This window comes from Neophocaena asiaeorientalis, unplaced genomic scaffold (genome assembly GCF_003031525.2).
Source record: "Neophocaena asiaeorientalis asiaeorientalis breed wild unplaced genomic scaffold, Neophocaena_asiaeorientalis_V1.1 scaffold16, whole genome shotgun sequence".
NCBI classification, from domain to species: Eukaryota; Metazoa; Chordata; class Mammalia; order Artiodactyla; family Phocoenidae; genus Neophocaena; species Neophocaena asiaeorientalis.
In genome coordinates this window covers 4384291-4407521 of record NW_020175446.1, presented here as the reverse complement: position 1 = coordinate 4407521, position 23231 = coordinate 4384291, and the positions used below count along the sequence as shown (strand labels likewise).

The 23231-nt window shown below is 47.3% G+C and overlaps 2 protein-coding genes across 2 annotated transcripts in view; one reads left to right on the top strand and one right to left on the bottom strand.

The window, feature by feature from the left end:
• Window positions 1-9946: 9946 nt before the first annotated feature.
• LOC112415205 (sperm-associated antigen 11-like) lies at window positions 9947-11707 on the bottom strand. Its single transcript, XM_024768068.1, has 2 exons — window positions 11653-11707; window positions 9947-10104 (listed from the first exon to the last, which is right to left on the bottom strand). The coding sequence occupies exons 1-2, from the start codon at window positions 11705-11707 to the stop codon at window positions 9947-9949; spliced, it is 213 nt and encodes a 70-aa protein (XP_024623836.1).
• A 1920-nt stretch (window positions 11708-13627) lies between these two features.
• The window catches only part of LOC112415211 (zinc finger protein 705A-like), a 19190-nt gene continuing 9586 nt past the window's right edge, over window positions 13628-23231 (top strand). Inside the window, exons 1-3 of the mRNA XM_024768075.1 lie at window positions 13628-13824; window positions 20695-20982; window positions 21263-21333. The gene's annotated coding sequence lies outside the window, so the exon portion shown is untranslated. The remainder of the gene's footprint in view (window positions 13825-20694; window positions 20983-21262; window positions 21334-23231) is intronic.

Genomic DNA, 23231 nt, shown 5'->3' with positions numbered 1-23231 from the left:
GAAGGAGCTTGTGTTGTCTTCAGTGGTGAACACTTGGGCAGTGCCTACTTTGTGTCTGCTGGAAGGGAAGAGTTCACTGCAGAAGAGACCTTGGGTTCGCTGAATGAACGTTCATATTCTACTCAGGCTGGAGCTTAAAGGGTAGACTCTTCATTTCTGGACACACCCAGGTTGACTCCTGCCAGGGGGAGAAATGTCTCCTGAATTAATACAGCTTAAAAAAATTTTGGGCTATTCCCTATATTTCTCTTTGTAGCTTAGACACCTGATGATATCTTTTTTGTGTGGAAGAAGATACCCTGATGGTTTAGAGTACACAAATTAAGCAAAGATGTCAAAGACATAAGCAGGGCTCTAAAAATTAATTCTTTCTCTCACCAAGTATTTTTAACTTATGGGAATGGAGGGTACAGGAGCCAACTCTCCTCAGTGAATCTCCATGTTCCAGGTTCTCCCTCAAATTTGTATATTTTTACTATTCTTGCTTCTTTCTTTCTGTTTTAGAGGGAGTATTTCTCTTTTCCGAGGCTCTTCTTTCTATACCTTTAGAATCCACCTCTTTTAACCATATACCATTGTTTACCCTCTTTCTCTCTCAAGCCACTTTCTTACCCTCTCTTTCTCTACCAGCTCCTTTGTTATGGCCCATAATCGCACTTAATTCTCTACTTAAAAATAATCTCTCCTTGACCCTTTTCCCCCCTCAAACCATTACTTCACTGTCTTTGCTCATTTATTATCAAATTTCTCAAGGGTGGTCTATACCAGTATATATTCCCTCAACCAATTGGTCCTCAATTTATTGCTTCCCGGCATCTGTCTCAAGAAATACATCAGAAGCACTCTCTCCAAGTTCAACAATGACTTTGGCATCTCCAATCCAATGGCTTCTTTGCCAGTAATCATTTGATTTGATCTCTTTGCGACATGTGACTTGTGGGGCTACTTTCAATCTTGAAACCTGTCCCTCTACTTCAACTCAACATCCAAAAAACTTTGTGGATAGTTGCTCTATATTAGGACCTTGGGACCTGGTGCCTTGACGGATACATCGATAAACAATATTTAGTCTCTGGGCTCTGTGCCCTTCACTAATGGTGGAAAGACACAGGCATTTGACATGGTAACACGTAACATAAAAGACATACACTTTCCAATTTCCTCCTATCATTTGACTGCTATCTTTGGTTTATTATGGAATTTTTCCTCTTTCTGTTCTCAAGGCCATAAAAGCGAACATCTTCAAGAATTGAATATTATCACAGCAATGATAATAATCCTCATTATCATGAGAATTGACATTTACTGAGCACAGACGACATGCAGACACCATGCCGAGCAATCTGTACGCATTTATTTTATTTGAGTTGTGCGATAATTCAATAAGGTTAATATAATTATCTGCATTTCACAGTTGAGGAAGCAAGACTTAGAGAAGCTAGATAAGGTATCCCATCATCTTTATATAGTTAATTCTTTCTGATCCTTCTCTTTTCCTAATTACTCAAATTCAATCAGTGTGTCCAGTCAATTCATTCCACACAGCTGTTTGCACAGTCTACAGAGCCCTGCTCACATACCAATTCCTCACGATGCTGACCACCCTGGCTGAAAGTGACTGCTCTCTACTCTGCATTTATGCAGGGCATATTTTGTGCTACACTTGGAGCTATTGCCAGACTCCTTAGTAAATGTCATATGCTATCACTATTTGTGAACATTTCTTATCACCTTTAATAGATGGTGTCTTTTTACTTGCGTCCTTGTGTTAATGAGAAAGTAGATCTTCATGACCTACATTGCTTTCATCCTTTGAATAATCGGAGGTATTTTCAAACTAGGAAACTTAGAAAAAAATATATCATAAAGGAGAAATAATACCAGAAGAGTTAGGAAGTAGAGAACCTCAGCAGGCAATGCAAAGTCAACAAAGGACTTACAAACAATCTGAATGAATTTATATTTTAGCAAAAAATTTACAGCAAATATAATATGGAGGTTGGGTTAGAGGATTATGAGGCTAAAGGTCAGGAGATCAAGATGAACTGAGGGCTCTTTAGTTCCCAAAAGCAATGGGATAAAGAGACAGACTTGAGAGCGAGAACCAGCCAGAAGGTAGAATCCAAAGTTGGTACGATGGAGCGTGAGAGAAGGAATTAAGAGCGCGAGGAAGCAGGCTAGGAAGACCGCCAGTGTTCTGTTCAGGGGACAGGTGGATGGTGGTGTCATCAATAGGGAGAGACAGTCAAGGTGGTGACCCCCGGCAGGCATGACGGGAGACATGCTCTGGAGAGAGAGCCAGGCTGAAGATGTGACACCTTCTAACAAGCTCAAGCTGTTTGAGGCATTTGAAGCCTTAGCGGTAATGTGATGCTGTGTGCATTTCCCCAGAGTCTAAAATCACACCCAACGAGGTGGGGCTGATCTCTTGACTCCTGAGGGCAAAAATCAAGGCTATTACATCAAAAATTCATATCAGGTCACCCTAAAGACCTCCTACCTATCTGACAGCAATGTTTTCATCCCAAGAAGAATGAAGTGTGCATGACGCTTTACTTTCTGTTTATACTTCTACACTTTAATCAGATTCTTTGACTGCATTTCACGCTCAACCCCAGTGAAAACTCACCAGACAGCAGCTCTTGGTGCTAGCCTACACGGTCTGCTGGCTGCTTCTCTGAGCAGGAATTTTAGGGCATAGGTGGCTCTTAGAAAACAGCCATGTAGTAAACTCGTCAATGGGCCAGGGGCTGGGGTGGAGGAAGTAATGTATCCAAAGGCAAGAGGACCCCAGGGAAAATTTTTGAAAATGTAGGACTTCCAGCACTGTTATATAATCAGAACTGATACTTGAAATGAACCTATTGGCTGTTGCTGAAATAAGCAATGGGAAACCATCAAATGCTTTACACATAATGACTGGCATCTCCTGAACTGTTATGTACCTAGCACTGTAACTGGTGATATAAAGCTTTTTTTTTTTTTTTTTTTTTTTGTGGTACGCGGGCCTCTCACTGCTGTGGCCGCTCCCGTTGCGGAGCACAGGCTCCGGATGCGCAGGCTCAGTGGCCATGGCTCACGGGCCCAGCCACTCTGCGGCATGTGGGATGTACCCAGACCGGAGCGCGAAGCAGCGTCCCCTCCATCGGCAGGCGGACTCTCAACCACTGCGCCACCAGGGAAGCCCCCCTTCTTCTATTAATAAACCTTGCCGCCAAGCCCGGGAATGACTCGTCCTTTGAAGGTTCATGCGGAATGAGCTAACAGAGATAAGAATCAACCCGCATTTTCTGTGGGGAGAAGAGCTCAAGGGGGGAGGGCTTCAAATCTTATCGAGGACTAAGCTTTCTCAAATCCCCATGAGGTAGGCATAGGGCGGTGAGTGCGCCTTCCCTCCATAGGAGGAAATAGAACCGAGCTGAAATGGTCAAGCCCATGCTTCTAGGGGAGTTTATCCACTATTTAAAAGTGACTGTTTTCTTGCTTTGTTATCATCAGCAACAAGATCTCAAGAGTTAAAGGGATCTGCAAGGTCATGTAACAAAATGCCTCATGTGACGGTTGAATCCTGCCTCTTCTGCAACACTTCTAACGCTGGTGAACTCAGTGTTCCCAAAAGGATCCCACTTTACTTTCAGCTGCTATGCCTATCATTTTACTTTTCTCCTTATTGAGCCAAACGACACTTCCCTAAAACTTGTCTCATTGTTCGTGTCTGGATTCCTGGTTCTCAGAAACCTCCCTCCCCTCTTTCTTCCTTTCTTCCCTTCCTGTTTTCTTTCTCTTTTAAATTAATTAGACCATGTCCTTTTTATTTTATTTTTGACTTTCTGATTTTTTAATTTGAGTTATAATCGACAAATAAAATTGTAAGGTCATGATGTGTACGTTGTTATGATTCAAAGCATGGGCACGGGCTTCCCTGGTGGCGCAGTGGTTGAGAGTCCGCCTGCCGATGCAGGGGAGGCGGGTTCATGCTCCGGTCCGGGAGGATCCCACATGCCATGGAGCGGCTGGGCCCGTGAGCCATGGCCGCTGAGCCTGCGCGTCCGGAGCCTGTGCTCTGCAACCGGAGAGGCCACAACAGTGAGAGAGGCCCGCGTACCGCAAAAAAAACAAAAAAAACTCAGAGCTTATACCCTTTTCTCAAATGGTGCTTCGGTAGTTGTTTGGATAGAGCACTGAAGAGCTGCTCCCAGAGCAGGGGTTGGGGGCCTGCGGAGGCATGCATCACTATGCCACCAGGAAGCGGGCAGCAAAGGGAAGGGGGGACCACATACCCACGAGACCCTTACCCTCCATGGCGTGGTCAGGGTGGGCGCTGGCACCTGGAGAGGAAAATTGCTGGAGTGGAAGATCCTGGAACAAAGCTTTCTGTCATCATGGTGCTTCTTCATCCTTCTTTTCATGAAGAGCTGTCTCTCCAGCAAATTCCTTTCCCAAGACTCATGGTGTCTTCCCTCCACATGAGCAGATGCCAGAATGATGGGGAGCAAAGGGGAAGGGCGAGCCAGGCACCAGGGGTGTGAAGTCTCACAGCCAGCCTGGGGCTCCCTGGCTTCACCTCTGCCCGACCAGCTGATGGCGGAGCCGTGGTGACTCGTGGAACAGGATGTCCAGGTGTGATGCTTGATGCTAGGTGTGGTGCTGTTCCAGGCGAGCACCACGAAAAACTGGAAAAGTTGCACATTTCACTTTACTGTTGTCACTGTGTTGTTCCAGGGAGGAAGCTGGGGGAGCAGAGACGGGGCAGCTACCAGCCCAAGTTTGTGTCTCAAAGCCAGATGAGTGTCTTCACCCTTCAGAAACTGTCTCCTTTAGCCCTGTGGTTCTCAGTACCATCTTGGCAGCATTTAAGAATTACATATGGCATCCAAGGCACCACCTGTAGGGATGACTGATTGAGTAGCGTGGATCCTTAGCTAATTCTGTAAAGGGACCTGAGTGAAACTATTGTGCATCCAGAGCTGAGAACCATGGCCTCACGTAGAGAATCGTGGTTCCCTTACATCCTCTCCAGCAGCTTCACTATCATTTCCCTGCAGTAACATGACTCTGGCCACCACCACATCCCCCCACTAAGTAAGGCTCCGAAGGAGTGGCAGACAGAGAGGAGCTGCAGTGGACGCTGGTCATTTCACACGATCCACAGACCCGCTACGATCTGTGAGAGGGAAGGCTAGCCTTCCTCCTCAGAAACAGGGACAGCACTCTCGGAGGAGACATGTCATATGATGCACTTCACGTCAGAGAGGGAGGCGTCTTCTAGAGGGCAAACCTCACTCGGGGGCCTGCGTTTGTACCCAGAAAGATAGTGCTGTACGAGGAGAGATGCCAGGTGGGAGACACCCCATTTCAGACAGAGAGAGCATTCCCTGAGGAGAAACGTGGGATCCTGGGCCTTGACCTCAGAGAGGTCAGCAGCTCTCTTTGCAGACAAGGCCTGGTGGCTTGTCTTAACTTGTCTTAAAGTTAAGAGCTTTCTCTTAACTTCCTGTCTTTCTTTTTGTCTTTTCTCCTTCTTCTTCTGCCTCTGAAATGTACTGGACTTGAGCTACAAGCTCGAGACAGATGGTGGACAGGCCTCAGGCCCTGGGCTTCCAAGGGCGCATCGGGCAAGCAGAGGAGCGTGGCTGCCGGCGGGGGATGGTGTTCGCCCCACGTGTCCTAGGGCAGCGCAGCAGGTGTCCCAGGTCACTTGGGGGGCGCTGTGCCATGTCCCAGCAAGTGCCGTGTCAGCCAAGGCCTGAAGGGCAAAGACTGGACGTGGGTGAGCATCGCCAGGGCCTCGGAAACAGAATGTACAAAATCCAGGAGGTAAAAGATCAAAGGAAGTCCCAAAGCTTAAGGCCGCTTGGGTGGGTTGGAGCTTAGCAAGGGGACAGCTGAAGCTGGGGTCACCCGGGTTTTGGTGTGAGGGGTCTCGTAGTCCGTGTTGGAGCGGCTCAGGGCCCCACATGAGGACAGGCAATAGCCCTTGGAGACTTTGGGGCAGAAGTGAGGGTCGGGGCCTCGGAAGGTCTGGTCTGGCTGCAGACTCCCAAGTTTGGAGGATCCTTATTTCACCCCCAAGAGAAGGATGTAGCCCGGGACCACGGGTGGATTTCTGAGCTTCCGGGGCCTTGGTTTCCCTGACTCCTCCGCACGTGATCGGGCTCTACTAGGTTCTTTCGGAGGCGATGGCATCATTTGCGTTTCGTGGAGGCGGGTTCTGTCCCAGAAGAGGACGTTGACAGGCTGCGCTAGTGCAACATGATCGGCAACACGTACGGCCTGTGGCCCACTTTGGAGGGTTTTCGTGTTGCTTTGTTAAAATTCCATCGCGGCCTTTTCCTGCTGCATCGCCTCCGAGGCCGGCGTGGGTTTCAGAAGGCAGAGGATTGCTCTGGAAGCGTGAGCGGGCGGGGCTTGGCCCGAGCGATGGTCCATGGTGTTAGCACAGTCACCGCCACAGCACGCAGTTGTCGCAGGGTAGGACCTGGTGGCGACGATCTCCTTCAGAGGCAGGTGAGGTAGCAAGCTTGTCACCTCTCTCTGCAGTTTACCTGTGTTCAAAGACCCCAAGACATGGGGAGGGCAAACACATTCGTCTGAAGAGTCCAGATGAACCTGACAAAGATTATCGACATTGAACTCGGCTGAGGGACTGTTTCACCCTTGAGGGGTTTAAAAATCCACTCAGGCTATAATTGTACAGGGAAAGACCTTGTGTAAATGGGTCCGTGTGTATGCATGTCTGTATTCTGATCACTAAACTACTCCACCCACTGGTATTCAAATGTGATGTGTACTATTTCCACGTTGAAAAGCAATCTCAAATCGTTCTGTGTCTTACTTGAATCGAGAAGTTTCCACCATTAACTAACAAAATTAGTCACCCGTAGAGGCCCAATGCTCTATCATTCACAAGGAATTTGAACTCAGCGGATACAAATATATGCCCACATTTCAAATGCGGAGCCTGACAGGCATGACGGTTGCAGGACTGGAACTGGGGGTTTTGACTCCTCAGTCAAGAGTCTTTCCATGACACTGTGCTCCTTATCGGGAGATGGTTTTGTTAAATGACCTCTTGGGCCCCTTTTCCGTCTACGATTCTGTGTCTGAGGGGCAGGGCCAGGCAGGCGAATACTTGTCGCGGAGACTCAGGGTCCAGGAGGGCTCTTCAGGGCTTCTCCCAGCCTTGTTTCTCTAGTTCTGCTGCCTACGGTGGGGAAGCAGGGAGCCCCCGAAAATGAATGGGTCACATGCTCGGCTTTGAGGCTATGTAATAGGGCAGAGCTAGTAAGGTCTTTGTCCCACTTTCTGACCAGTTGTGAGAGAAAAGAGGGGGATGCAGGCTTTAGGCTGTGACAGGGATGCAGCAATCATCACAGTGTGGTGTCCCCAGTCCCCTGGTGGCTCCCATGTCCTGTCCTTGGGGCAGAAAGGACAGCAGTGGTAGATTGAAGATTGGTGTTTGAGGCTTGGATTAATTTATTCATTTCTTCACCTCTTTCACACTGACTGTGCTTGGCTGGTCACTAAAGTTCCATAGAGGAGTAAGACCCAGACCTGTCCTGAGGCTTTCACAGGCCAGCAAGGAAGTAGCCATGTAAATAAGTAACAGCAGCACAGTGACAGATCCTAACATGGGGGGCACCGAAGAGCCTGTGGGGGCACAGAGCTCCAGCAATAGATTCCTCTGTGCAGTGTGCAGGGGGTGGGGCCGGGAGGGTCCTGAGTGGAGGGACACTGGAGCCCGCTGGAGTGGAGGGAAGGACTGCTCTGTCCTTCCTAGCTGCTACTGGCCATCTCAGAAGAGGAAGCTGAGTCTTTGAGAGGCACAGTGGGAGATAATTATACTTAGCTCAGAAAAGGGAGCCATGGGGGATGTATAAAGACTTTCCAGGTATGAACACTGGACCCCTGTGGGACCCAGTTGGGCCCCTCTGTCTCTCACCGGCTGCCTGGGGCCCAGGATCTCGCCACCAGGAACAGTCCAGGCCCTCCTGGGGCCAGTAGAGGGTCCCGGCTCCCAGCTCCACTTCCACCCAGAGAAGAGACTAGCCAGACTCCCAGGCATGCCCCTGCCCCCCTGCCCCGGCCCCAGCTATCCCTGATCACCGATGAGGCACTGATTGTACACCTACGTGCTAAGCTGTCATGGCTCTCAGAGGTCTAGACCAGCTACCTCATTTTATTTTTGAGGAAACTAAGGTCAAGTGAAGGGACTAGAGGCAGAACCAGACACAGGTTCCCCAGTATTCTGGGCCCTGGCCCATTCCTTTGTGTGTGTGTGTGTTTTTTTAGTCGTTAGTGGACAGAGAGATGGCCCATGGAGTGACAGGACTCTTGGCTGAGTATGTGTCTGCCTGTCCTGAAGCACGAAGACCTGTCGTGTTTCACTTGGGAGCAAAAGCTAAGCCTGTTTCAAATCCCTTCCCAGGCAGGCATTCCCTCCAAGGCCGGCACTGCTCCTGCATCCTTTGAAGGGATGACAAAGGGCTCCACAGAGATGCCTGTGATTAAGAGAGACTCCACTCCATGCAGGCCCACGCGTCTGTCTGATTCCATTTAGAAAACAGCCACAAGTAAGTTTAGGAGAGCCTGGGGAGAGGCCGAGGCATTATACCAAATGTTCATTGAAACCTGAGCTGGGAATCAAGACAGGAACCAGAAGGAGATTTTCTTGGTGACTCTTAAAGTAAGTTCAGCTTATCTGTGAGCAAACTGGACTCGGGCAGTGAACAGAAATACGGAAAGAAGGTATCTTACCACGCTCTGTAATTAGCCTAGAAAGAGCTTGGCTCCTGGTCTCCGACATCAGGACATTTGCTTTTATTATTCTTTTACATTTCTTACTTGTAATGAATGTTCATTGCTCTTTGCATGACTGGTTCAACGATATGGTATGAGTGACAACTTCCAGCAGGATCTGGAGAAACGCAAAGGACCACGGGGCTGAAGCGGCAAGGAATCTTCACGAACAAGAGCCCTGCCTTGCTTCGTTCACTCAGATATATGTTCTTCAGAGGTAACATAGAACAATGGGCACTTGATTGGTCAGATATGCCAGGAATCCACTTACGAACTGCTCACCTGGGGAGGTTCACTTAGCCTTCTGATTTTCATTTCCTTTCCATCCCTAAAATGGAACTGCTTCAACCTGACTATATTCTCCATTAGATTGTGTGTTAATCAGCTGAGATAACCTAAGACTAAATGTTTGAAAATTTTAAAAAATCCTATTTACATGTGACTTATTATTATTTCTTGAGGAGTCTATGGAAAGGGGACAAGGCACATTATAGTCTGGGAATAAGTAGGATGAAGCTGGGATTGGGTTTGATGAGAGGAAAGATGTCATTTGGTGGAAAAGAGACCAGTAGATTGGCTGCATTTCTGTCTCTCTGAAGATGAGATCAGCTTGGTTTCTGGTCTACCCCATTTGTGGGTAGGTAAGAGACAGTCCCTGGACCAGGGAAAGGAGGTGGATATTATAAAATTCTGAGACTCTTTTTTTTTTTTTTTTTTTATGCGGTACGTGGGCCTCTCACCACTGTGGCCCCTCCTGTTGCAGAGCACAGGCTCTGGACCCGCAGGCTCAGCGGCCATGGCTCACGGGCCCAGCCGCTCCGCAGCATGTGGGATCCTCCCAGACCGGGGCACGAACCCGTGTCCCCTACATCGGCAGGCGGACTCTCAACCACTGCACCACCAGGGAAGCCCCTCTGAGACTCTTTAAAAAAAAAAAGCAGAAAAAGACAAAGTAGGTAAGCTTTTAGGGAAAATCTTTTATAAGACCTTCACCACTGGTGCTGGAGTCATTCAACAAATATTTATTGAGCACCTACTACAAGCCACACATTCTTCTAAGACCTTAGGATACCTCAAGATCCCATCTGCCTTCTGGAAGCTTACATTTTAGGTGCTACATCCGCCATCCATCTCTGGTTTATTTTATTTATTTATTTTTTTCTTCCTCTGTATGTGGTATGCAGCACCTATTCCAGGGATCGGAGCAGATTTCAGCTTTTTTCTCACCAGAATAGCAGAAAAAAAGTCTGCAGGTTCCACGTTGCATAAGACAGATAACATTTCTAATTGCAGGTGGAATGTCCCCTATTGATACAATAAATTACAGCTGATATTTAGTTCATATAGCAAAAGAATAAAGCATGACCCCAGCCCACAGGCCAACTCCACACGGTTATTATATGCTTAAAAAAATGAAGTGTCTGGACAGGTTCCAGTTTAACTGGGCTTCAGTTTCTTAGCTTTAAAACAGGGACAATAATCCATATCTCAAAATTTTGTCAGGAAGATATATATAATACATATATTTTTATATGTTATTGTACTGTATCAGGCTTCTCAAGCTTCCTGGTGATGGATGTGAGCTAATGCAACAGGGAGAAGCAGAGAGAGTTTTGGAGAACAGAGTCGAATGATTGGATGGGTGGGTCTTGGTCTCTAGGAAAATAGGAAATCGTTCTGATTCTCAGCTTGTGGCCTAATTTTCAGCTTTACAGCCTACAGTGAGAAAACGAAAAGAAAACCCAGCTCTCCTCACCATAACTTGTGGACTTGTAGGTCAAGCACAACTACCCAACGTTCCCATAAGGAAAGCATTTTCTATTTGTCACAAGAAAATAAATGGAGCTACATGTGGTGATGGCTGTTGGCTAGACTTCTTATGGTAATTATTTTGCAATATCTACAAATATTGAATCATTACGTTGTACACCTGAAACTAATGTAATATTATATGTTGATTATATCTCAATTTTAAAAAAGAAAGCATTTTCTATTTGGGAATGAGATGGCTGAAAGAAAGGTCTTATGTCAGGTCTGCAAATGCCAATATACAATGACTCAGAAAACCAAAACACCCACCGTGTTGGTCTCACATGATTTAAAAAACAACCTTGCGCGATATCTCAGCTCCAAATGGGGTGTACTCTCTGAAGCCATGTCATCTCAGCTCTGTCATGGCTTTTTGGGGAGGACAGCCGAGTGAAGAGATGGGCTGCGCATCTAATGAAGATCAAAGAAGCACAGACTAGGGATCTGGAGAGCTGGACTGGCCTTCCTTCTACCGGTAACTAATGATTTCTCCTTGGACAACTCATTTACCTGGCTATGGCTCAGTTTTCCTCTGTAAAGTCGGCTCTCTGTGAAAGCTGGAGGAAGGCTAGTGTCAGGATGAATAACTGCTATGACCGTGATTGTCAACTGCACTGCAGGACAGTGGCGTTTCTCGGGAGCGTGGTTTCCTCTCTCTGTAAAGTGTGGGGCTTCCATAGAAGAGCATTCATTCCCTTCCAGCTCTGACATCTGTATGACTGTCATTTCTTTCCGCAAACTTTTCTCAGACTGTGATGAATGCTTTCTATTTGTATCGGAACAAAGATGACCCTTTGACTTGGGTTATGACCCTGAAAACTCATACTTAGCTTTTAAAAACCTCTTTATAGGGAAGATCAAAATGGTCCAGAGCTGAGCCCCAAAGGGGTCCACCTGCACCCACCAACAACACACAGATACACATCCAATCCCCGCTCCACGGACACACAAATCAATGAAATTCCTGTACTGCCTTCCCTAGGCTCTCCCAGCTCATCCCTCCTGGCTGGGAGCAGCTTCCTACCTTAACCAGGAGATATTTACCTGAGTTCATTTGGACCAAACAGAAGAGAACAGAGAACAGAAAGAGGACCTTCATGTTTTAAGGTTCCCTCAGGTCTCCCCGCCCTCCTGTGCAGAAAAGCAAATCTGATGAGAGAGCCAAGTGGAGTGGAGAGGAGAGGAGAGGGACAAAAATAGGACATTTATAGGTTTTTGGGAACACTACTCAGGAATGAGCACATTTATCTGGTCTACTGACTAAGGCTGTGGGCAGAAGTTACTCAGATACCTGGATTCCTTGACCCCAAATCCTACACAGTCCTAGCTCCTTAATCTGTGTCCAGTTCCCACAGATCTGACAGGAGTGAGCTGAGCTCAGGTTACGTGATCGCAGCCCTGGAGAGCTGGAGGACCAATGGGCGGGGCTTCCCACCTCTTCCCCCCATATGAGCCCCAAGGTGTTCGCTGTTCCCCTGCCTAAGAGAATGTTAGCTTCTAGAAGTTAAATCCACTTGAGTCCATATATCTAATATTAAAAACAAACAAACTTAAAAGTTGAAGAAACTTGTATTAGTCACAGGAGAACCAGATGGGTTTTTCTATGGAAATAATCTTTTGAGAAATTGCTGCAGCATGAATAGCTGGAATTCAGTCTTGCCAAATTCCCTCCAGCGTGAACTTCAGAATTTTCAAAGAAAATAGAAGAGATTTTAACTCACATATTTCATATTAAAAATATTAAGGGTATAAATGAGGCAACTGAAATTTGAAAATACAGTTTTACTATGCTTCCTGATGTTCACATGAGAGTACAGATATTCCAGTCAAAGGTATCTGGGAGTAATAAAAATTGATTTTTCACTAGTTAAAAGCAAAATCCACATATCTCCTAAAAAGCACACTTTTTACAAGCCTCATTATCCATACTTGACACAAAGCATTCAGAAATAGAAAATGAAGGGACTTCCCTGGTGGCACAGTGGTTAAGAATTCGCCTGCCAATGCAGAGGACACGGGTTCGAGCCCTGGTCCGGGAAAATCCCACATGCTGCGGAGCAACTAAGCCCGGGCGCCACAACTACTGAGCCTGCACTCTAGAGCCCGTGAGCCACAACTCCTGAAGCTTTGGTGCCACAACTACTGAAGCCCGCCCGCCTAGAGCCCGTGCTCCGCAACAAGAGAAGCCACCGCAATGAGAAGCACGCGCAGTGCAATGAAGAGTAGCCGTCGCTCGCCGCAGCTAGAGAAAGCCCATGCACAGCAACGAAGACCCAGTGCAGCCAAAAATTTTAAAAAAGGAAATAGAAAATGAAAACATAGATTAAAAGATCTCATTTTAGGACTTCCCTGGTGGTCCAGTGGTAAAGACTCTGTCTTCCAATGCAGGGGATGCCACAACTACTGAGCTCGCGTGCCTCAACTAGAGAGCCCACGCCGCAATGAATGGTCCCGCATGCTGCAACTAAGACCCAACGCAGCCAAAAATAACAATAAATAAATATTTAAAATAAAATATCTCATTTTTCAAATTAAAAATACTTTCAAAACAATAAATAAAAATACTTTCAGGTAACTTCGGTAATAAAGAAAACTCTGAAATTACAATATATTAAGACAATAACGACTTCAGCAATGTGTAGGATGTCATTCACGTCTCAAAGGTATCACAGGACTCACAGGACACGCTCCCAAAAGGGATTTTTGACTTAAATCATTTTCTATTGTTTGAGAAGGAAAGCTCTCCGCATTCAGCACAAGTGGCCTCCCAACTCTAAGCTTTTACCTTGAAGCACCGTCAACATCTAACTTGAAGGAAGGTGTGCGCACCGCCCCTCGCCAGACGCGGGACGCCCTCCCGCCCACGCGGAGAGTCAGCTTTCGTGAGCGGCTGTACCCACTGACCGCTGACCGGAAACTCCCTGGGGGCGGGGCGGAGGGCGCAGGTCACGGCCCCACGCAAGCCCCTCCTCCCTGGCCCCGCCCCCCCGATCTCGCAATTTCCGGCCGAGCCGGAAGCAGCTCTTCTGGCCCGAAGGCCCGTTACCTGGCGTATGTTTCACTATTTCTCGTTCAAACGCTCTCGTGGATTCCCTCAGCGCCGCGTCCTCCACACCCGGAGTCCCGGGCCCCTCGACCGCTACCGTCCCCGCCCGCGGGGAGCCCCGCCTAGTCGGGGGGAGCTCTGCTGCCGGGGCCGGACCTGAATCTGTTCCGGTAAAATCGCTGCGCGGCTGGTCCTCGCCCGACCTTTCTGCCCCGGTTCTTTTCACCGTCTCCGCTCCCCACCCCGCGCCTTGTCAGGTCCCTCTCGGTGTGTATTCTCCGGCCTTCGAGAGCGGCGTCGGGCCGTCCCGCCTCCTCCCGACCCTGCGTCCTGCAGCCCCCTGTCCTCTCCTGAATCTGCGTCCCCATCCTGGCTCCATTCTGGGGCCCAGCCCTGCCGCTCTCCAGGCGTTCCCGTCACAGTCACCTCTTCAGAGAGGCCCCTGAGCCCAGCGCTGGGGGCGTTCACCCGTCCCCGCCCCGTGACACCCCGCGGTCTCGAATCCCATCCCACCTGGCCGTGCCTGCAGGGTGTGTTTACATTCCCGGGGCCGCCCTGGAAAGCGTGCTCTTGCTGTGCAGGGGCTGCTGCCTTGAATTCCTGCGACTGCAGAGGTGCGGCAGGGGGATGACGAGAAAGGAGCGAGATCAAGGGAGAACCAGGGAGACAGAGTGAGATAGTAAAAGCAGGGCTGAATTGAGGTTGGGGGAGTGGGTCCCATGGGCTTGAAAAGACCCGCTAAGAGTGAAGGAGAATGACCTGGGCAGCAGGGGAATAAATGAAAATAGACCAAAAGAGGATCAGCAGAGATGGAAGAGGGCAGAGACGGGGAGGGAGTTACGAGCACCAGTAGCGGCGGGGGCAAGAGAAAGGTAGATCCCGGATTCATTAGTTGTGTTTTTAAATTTCCAGCTTACAGTCCCGTTTACAGGTATTGTGTCAGATTACGATGATGAGGTCTCAGTGGTTTTCCAGTCTTCATCACATGTTGAAAATATTCTTCAGTGCTTAGCAAGTAATTTTACACTATTTCAGTGTGTTCTTACTAAGGATATCGGTAATTTTCTATGTCAACAGTCAAAACCTAGATTAACCACTTAATCTGATATTCAACATCTTTATCCCCTTTTATGAGCTTTTAACTTAGTGGGCTGTGAACTGAAGTTTCCAGCCAAGTATATATTCCCTTTGTCGTGTCTCTGAAAGTGATCAAGGGTGAGCTGGATTGTCCTCAGAAGTAGTTGGAAGAGAGCCCTTCTGTTCCTGGTGAATAAATCGCTGAGCTGTTTCCATTGCTGACCTCCTTTCATGTTTTCCAGTGCTACCAATTAGGTCTTCTTAAGATCATACATTTCTTTTTATATTTTATTTTTGGCTGCGTTGGGTCTTCATTGCTGCACGTGGGCTTTCTCTAGTTGCGGCGAGCGGGGGCTGCTCTTCGTTGCCATGCGCAGGCTTCTCATTGCGGTGGTTTCTCGTTGCAGAGCACGGGCTCTAGGCACACGGGCTTCAGTAGTTGTGGCACACGGGCTCAGTAGTTGCGGCACATGGGCCCTAGAGTGTGCGGGCTTCAGTAGTTGTGGCTCGCCGGCTCTCGAGCGCAGGCTCAGTAGCTGTGGCTCACGGGCTTAGTTGCTCCGTGGCATGTGGGATCTTCCCGGATCAGGGCTTGAACCCGTGTCCCCTGCATTGGCAGGCAGATTCTCAACCGCTGCGCCACCAGGGAAGCCCCGTGTCATTTTTTGATGGTTTTAATATGATGTTCTTCTGGAAAAGAGGAGTCAGATACTTGAGATTATTGTGATTAAAATCGTGAAAGGAAGTGGCTCTTGCTGAGGGATAGGAAATGTGATTTTTAGGGGCAGGCAGGGGTGAGAGGGCAAACCCTGCACTGTCTCATCCAGGCCGTGTCATTCCCGTGAGGACAGACCTGGTTCCTCTCCGCCGGCCTTTCCTGCTGACCCCCTTGCCTGCTCCAACCCAGCAGGGGGTCGCGAGGCCACTCGACAAGGGAGGGCCCGGACTTCACAAACTAAGCGAAGATCAAAAGTCTCTCTCCAGTGAGGCGGGAGAAGAGGGCACTTGATTCTGAAGGGAGCCAGAAGAAAGAGCAAGAATGCTGTCGAGGGCCAAGGAGCCGGGGATGGGAGGGAGACTGAGAAGCTCGGAACAAGAGGAAGGGGAACGTCTTCCCGTCCTCACCCGAGGTGACCCTGTGCTCAGCAGGTACGGAGGAGACCGTGGGGGCGCTCACATTCACTGCTGGCACGGAGTGTGTGGGCTTCCGTAGGATGGGAGGGCGTTCTGAGGAAATGGGCAGGAAAACCCGTCTGCCCGTCTCCTGTTTAACGCTTCTGAGTCCCTGTGGTTTCACTGGCCGCAGGGGACGGTCTTTGCCACTTAGTGAGTCCCTTCCTGTGTGTGGCTGAGGCGTAGGGAGCGGGTATGAGAGGCACACCCTCCACACCGAGGGAGGATCTCAAGGCTGATTTTGGCTGGGAAAGAAGCTTTCCACGTGTCTTTATTAATTCCTTGATTTGACCGTCAAAACTTTCATTGATTTCTGTCAGATAATCTGTTTATCCGTTTTCGTCTTTAATCTTTTATTTAAGCTTTTGTTTCTTTTAACTTTATCTTCTTAATTTGTAACAATTTGAAATGTCAACTCACTCTTGTTTCCTTTTACTTTCTCTTGGTTTATAAAGTTGAACAAGCCCTCTCTGCTTCTATTAAGTGTATTTAAAGTTAAACACTTTTTCCAGGTAACAACTGTGGCCCTATTCTATGGAGTTGATATGTTCATTCTTCATGGTGATGATGACTCGAATTGGCAATGGTCATTCGATTGTATTGTAACCCTGTTGTTTAAACTGTCATTGTCTTTCAGATTGTTAGTTTTGTTTGTACTACCTGATTATTGTTTATTTTCATTTTCATTTTACTGTGGTAAGCATATGTGGCCTATTTGATATATTCTCTTTTGCATTTAGCTAAAACTTTCTCTGTGGCTAATTACAAAGTCAAATTTGATGCGTGCACTGGAGGTACTGAAGTCTCTACGTTGGAATAAGTGGGGATAAAAAGTCTCTACATTTTGGATGTACACGCATATACACACACGTTCATTAAAGTATGTGTGTATGTGTCTTCCAGGGAATCTGGCCTCCTGGGAAGAAGGCCAGACTCAGGGACCATGCCCTGCCCACTAGCCCTCCAAAGCTCCACCTACTCTGAACAATAAGACTAGAGCACTTTCTCAGCCCCCTCTCGCTGCACCTTCTGCCACTGCCCCACCCTACAGCCTAGAGGTATGTATCGTTACTTTGGGATCTTGCCTCTGAGCCTGGGACAGTTGGTGGACAACTGGATGGTCCCTCCCTGCTCTCCTGTGCTTGCAGGACTGTAGCGCAGCGTGAGCAGTTGCCTGGTTCTGGGCACACTCAGAAAATACCGCACAGCCTCCAGGCAGCAAGGACCTCCTCTTTAGCTTTCCACGCGTGTTCTCTTGTACCTGTTCCAGGGCCTCCGAGGGGTCCTAGGAAGTTGTTCATTGAGCCTGGCCAGCCATGGACTCCCTCCCCAGGCCTTGCAGGCAGGCTCAAATGGTTGCTGGTCCCCAAGATGACTTAGAATGTTTTCTAGAGGCTCAGGCAGGCCAGAATGTCGTCGTCTAGTCTCTCCTGTCAAAGTGGCCACTCCAGGCCTCCTGAGACAAACTTGGGAAATTTGTGGACACTCGTTTCTGGAAAGGGCATTGGGAATGACTTGAAAGCATCTGTGTGTTTGTATTTTGTGGAACCCTCTGTAGTCCGCTTCAGTAAACTCGATACCCTGCGTGGATAGAGAAAGCTGATTCAGTGTTTTTTAACAAGAGTGATAAATCATAATTGTGGTAATAAGTACAATCACAGTGATTAACATCAATAATGATAATGGTCTTTATGACAAGAGCAATAATAAGAAGAAACTGAAGGAGATGGGAAAATAGACTACAGACCTCAGTGAATGAGGGATCAGATACCCAGTAGGACTTGGGGTGGTTCGAATCAGAGTCCTAGGTCTGCTTCTTGAAACGTGTTCTCCGAAGGTGAAGGACAAGCAGCAAAAGAGAAAAAGAAACACCGGAAGTGGGGCATAGGTGAAAGCAAGGGCCCCTAGGAGATCATCTGCAGGTGAGACTTTCCAGGAAGAGAGGAGCCCAGGTCCAGGGCCTCCCTGCCGCCCATCCCATCCCCTGGACGTCTGGCAGGAGTGGGGGTCTCCCTGGAAGGCAGGGATCCCTGCTTCCCTACGAGGAACGTTAAGGCCCAGCACTCTCAGCCCTGAGTTCTGGCTGCCTGTCTGCCATCTGCTCTTCCTGGGTCCTTCAGTATCTGTGCACCTCTGTTCCAGTATCTCTGCCTGGGGCTGCTGGAAGGTGTCATCTCCCTTCCTCTGGCTGGCAGGAAGCCTGGGAATAAAACACCAGATGAAAAAGGGGGCAATAATTATGAACAAATCAGAGGATGGGAAAGATTTTTAATCATATGAGTACTTATAAACTATAGACACTCAAAAACATCCATTCAGAGCCAGAGCTAGATCCCATTCTACCTGGAATAGACTTTATGAAGAACTCCGTGAGATCCTCCATGGTAGAAGGATGGTTTAAGGGAAGATGCAGTAACATGTGGCACTCTGTGGACAAGAAGATAAAGTTGAGCCAGAGACTCTTCTTAAAAATGCCATGAAATTTGGTGTAACCACAGAAAGCAGGAAATTCATATTAACTTGCTGTAAAAACTCCTCCAAAACAGGCATAGCATATGAACACTCATCGCCCAGAAGTGCTCAAAGAAATGGATGTACCTCTGTAAACATACGAAGGTGCACAGACATACAGATATAGACACAGGGGAATAGCTGTCTATATGACGGTGGGAGGGCAAAGTATTGAAACAATGATACAGTTATGTAAACATGCCTTGCCTAATCTTCTCTGACTGGTAACATTAACAAAGTGAAAAATCCTACTTCATATGATGAAAGAAAACTGGATTCTCATACGTTGCAGATAGAACAAAAGTGTGCTACATTTGGGGGTTAGCAACCAGGCAATATCTGTTCACTTTTAAAATACACGTGAGCCCACAACTAGAATGCATCTTCTGCCAATCTCCCTCAAAGTAATAAACTCATCATTAATTAAGAATGCCAAGTATTCATTCATGTTGACATCACTAAGAGGCAGGAGAAGCCAACTTAAAATCAAGCAGTGAGCAAATGGTTGATTAATTTGAGGTTCATTCCTGTATTGGAACAATAGAGAAATTTAAGGAATAAATTCTGTCTCTGGCAGAACACTCAGAGAGCATTCCAGCCTAATTTTTTTTTCAGTTTTTTTTAAATTATGATAAAATACACATAGCATTTACCATCTTAACCATTTTACGTGTAGAGTTCAGTGGTGTTAGGTGGTATTACGTTTATTCATACTGTTGTCCAAACTATCACCACCATCCATATGTAGAACTCTTTTCATTTTGCAATACTGAAACTAAATCCATTAAACAATAAATAGCTTCCTGTTCCCTGCTTCCCCGTCTCCTGTCAACCATCATTCTGCATTCTGTCTCTGTTATACTGTATTGTTCTATGTATTCCTTTTTTTGTATGTTTTAATACTTCTTTATTGAATTAAATCATAACGTTATTTTTGTCATATCAGTTCCTTTGTTATCTTTACCATTAACATGGATTTTATAGGTTGACATGTCTTTCACATCTTTCAGTTTCTCTCTAAGCCTTTCAGTAGTTCTTACTTAATCCTTACTTACTTAATTCTTTTTTCTTTTGCTGATTTTAAAGCCTGTCATCCATGTAAATTAATGACTTTTTAGCATTGTCATTTTCCTTTCTCTTATCTCCCACTGTGGTCTTTTCTCTTAAATTATTAATAAATCTTAATGTATTTTACTTTGGAAGTTTTGGAGCTCTGTCAAGTCATTTTTCTTTCTTCTGTTGTCTTATAATCTCTTTCATTTTTGTAATTACGCTTTGAAGTTCTGTTAAGGTTTTTAATAGTTTGTAGTCTCTCCATTACTAAACTTATTGGATAGTTTTTTTTTAATTAATTTATTTATTTTTGGCTGCATTGGGTCTTCGTTGCTGCGTGCAGGCTTTCTCTAGTTGTGGCGAGCATGGGCTACTCTTCGATGGCCATGGCTCACGGGCCCAGCCGCTCCACAGCATGTGGGATATTCCTGGACCGGGGCACGAACCCGTGTCCCCCGCATCGGCAGGCGGACTCTCAACCACTGCGCCACCAGGGAAGCCCCCCCTGGATAATTTTTAAATAATGTTTTGCTCCAAGGCATAGGGTTCCTTGAATATTAATATTCAATTTTTTTTTACCCCAACCTCTCTTATGCTTTAGTCTTTTAATAGTTACTGCTTTGGTTATTTTTTCCAAGTTATTTTCATTGAGTTGAGTTCTCCTTAAGCCACATCAGTTCATGGTAGTAGTTTGGAGAGAATAGCAGGAACTCCTCCTGGCTCAAAGAAGTGACTTTAACACAGGACATTTGGAAAGTTTGTGGGACCTGGTATTTGTTTTTCTATAGTGAGGGGCTGCTTTTATTTGCAGTTCTCATCCACTCATGACCTTCTTTGATGCCTTCTATTTGGAAGTGTGGGCAAAGCGCAGTGATACCTAGGTACATTCCTTCCCACTCACGGGGCTGTTCTGTTTCATGTGCATCGTGGTTCCCTGGATGTCCCTGTATGTCCTTAGAAGAAAAATCCTCAAGGTAAAAAGAAATATTTTATGTTTCAATTTAAATCTGCCCTGAAGTCAAAACCTAACGTAATCCCATGGACAGTGCCTTATTAGTCTTCCTAGGTTTTCCTTCCTTGTCCTTGGATTCTCCCATATGCTCTCGATAACTCAGTAGGTAAACCGTATTTATGGAGTATCTTCTGGAGATTGTGAACTGTCCTAGATATTGACTACCTTTCCCCAGTTATCAGATCCTTGCATTAATCTGGGGTTTTCCTTTCAGATCTGATTGAAAGTACTCTCCTCCCTGTTGGGTGACTCACAGAGGAAAATAAGAAGAAACAGTGCCCAGAATCCAGCTATCACGCCACCCACCCACCCACAGACATTTAAATAACCCTCTAGATCCTCAGTCCCCTCAACTCACCCTAGAAGGTTCCAGTTCCTCATCAGAGTGCATGCATACAACGGGCAGAGAGCAAAGCTCGAGAACCACCCTGGCACTACTTGTCTCTGTGATGCTGAAGACATTCTCCTTCCTGTGTGTTACAGAGAAGATTCAAATTTCCAGGTATGGACCAATGTCTGGGGGAGGGGCGTCCTCACTATTGTGAAGATCAGGTACCTCAAAGCTTGGGGTAGAGGCAGGTGTTTGAGGGATGTAGAACATAGGACCCAGTCCAAGTGCACTAAAACAGAAACACTGGGATAAGAGCTTAGGGCACAACTGGAGCAGGGCTTCCAACCACTCTCTGGCCTGTGGTCACGAAGGAGGACAGCAGGGGCCTCGGAGGGCAAACCATGGGCTCGCGTCAGTTTGCGAGATCAATGTCAGTTTTCTCTCTCTGCAGAGTTTGTAAGCTTTGGAAGATGCTAGTTGAACATTCTGCACTATGGAGATGTGTACCTGACACCTTACGAGGTACGTATGGCCTCTATTTGGGAAAATGCTTGAGGGTCTCTGCTGTAAACCGGGCATGGCAGTTCTTACACAAAACCCATGCTGGGCTCCTTGGAGCAGGTATATATGACGGCTCAGTGAGCTTTGATATTGTCCAGGGGCCCTGAATATCTGTCATTCCACTCCCTGATTCAGGTTGAACGCAGTTGATTTTTGTCCTTTGATCATCGGAATGCTTGGGAATGCAGGGAGAGGCCCCGGTTGTCTAGCATCTCTTCCAGAGACATGTGAGAGCAGGGTTCCAGTCACTGAGTGTGGGGCTCTCCATGATCTGAAGCATAAAGCCTTCTGAAATCATTCCGGCTTTAATTAAGGAAGCTGGGAAGAGGTGCCCTCACCAAACTGAAGTCTAGTTGCATGTTCTATACTTGAGGAAATTCCCGATCACCAAACTTGCCCAATCCTCACAAGTGTGGAACTATACAACTGTGAAATTTCAGAGTCACGGATCTTCAAGGAAAGTGACTTCTCTCCACTGCTTTTCTAACACAACCTTGTCCTGGACCCTCTTCTTACCTTCCAAGGCAGGCAGATGATGAACCTGCCCAAGCTGCAGGCTCTGTGTGTCCTGGAGTTGGTGGACATTCCCCTCGTGCCTGACTAGGGGCTCGTGATGGCTCTCTCTGAAGTTGATTGACTCCACAGCCTAAAACTGGTGAACTCCTTCTCGTCAGGTGGATTCCTGCAGGCAGTAGCCCAGCATCTTCAGGAGCTCAGTATGAGAGTGGGCTCAACAACCAAAGTATTGTCTCAACTAGAAAGGATGGATTCCCTGCTATAACTAGAACTAAAATATTCCTCCCAGCACTGAAGACTTCCTCTCTGCTTCTAACATCCTCTCTGTTGGCCTCAGAATGCCAGATTCCAAGTCCTGCAGCTCCTGGAAGTCCACACCTCAGGCCAGGGGAGGGAGGATGCCGGGGCTCTTCTGCAGGAGGCGCTGCTACGCTGTGCGGTCACTTTTAATTCCAGGCCACACTCGCCCGCCAGGTGGTGGAAGCGACGCCCCCGTGTAACTCAGGCCTATCCTCACCGCCCTCACCTGCACACCGAACCATGCGAGGACATAACTCACATTAAACTGTGGTCAGGGAACAGACTTTTGAGCCAGATACACGTGAGCGTGAAACGTAGTTCAACCAGTTATATGCTGCGTAGTTTTCGTTACGTCACATGAATCCTTTCCAGGTCGGTTTCATGACAGGAAAAGTGACAATAATAATGGCAAATGAGGGAATCCCCTGGCGGTCCAGTGGTTAGGACTCTGCACTGTCACTGCCAAGGGCCCAAGTTTGGTCCCTGGTTGGGGAACTGAGATCCCACAAGCCGCACGTGCCGTGGCCAGAAGAAAAGAAAAAATAATAATGGCAAATGAATAAATGGCAAGATTATAAGAATACTCCTGTTACCTAATATGTGATCAATATTGATGACATGTTTGGGTAGAGGGCTTCTTAGATCTTCCATAAGAGTTATCCATAGACTTTGTTGTCTGTACTTTCTGCTCAGTTTGCTTGGAACCTAAAACAACTCTAAAAAAATAAAGCATTTTTAGAAAAAGAATGAAAGGATATCATCTGTTTTCCTTAATTCCATATATGTGATTTACCTAATTAGTGAGACAATATTTGATTAAAAAAGGCATGCCTCGGGCTTCCCTGGTGGCGCAGTGGTTGAGAGTCCGCATGCCGATGCAGGGGACACGGGTTCATGCCCCGGTCCGGGAAGATCCCACATGCCACGGAGCGGCTGGGCCCGTGAGCCATGGCTGCTGAGCCTGCGCGTCCGGAGCCTGTGCTCTGCAACAGGAGAGGCCACAGCGGTGAGGGGCCCGCATCCCAAAAAAAAAAAAAAAAAAA

Excerpts from the sequence above, each read along its gene's own strand:
- LOC112415205 (XM_024768068.1), bottom strand. The coding sequence starts at position 11,707 with ATGAAGGTCCTCTTTCTGTTCTCTGTTCTCTTCTGTTTGGTCCAAATG. Across the intron at positions 10,105-11,652 it reads TTTGGTCCAAATGAACTCAG|GGGACATTCCACCTGCAATT; the intron begins GTAAATATCTCC and ends TTGTATCAATAG.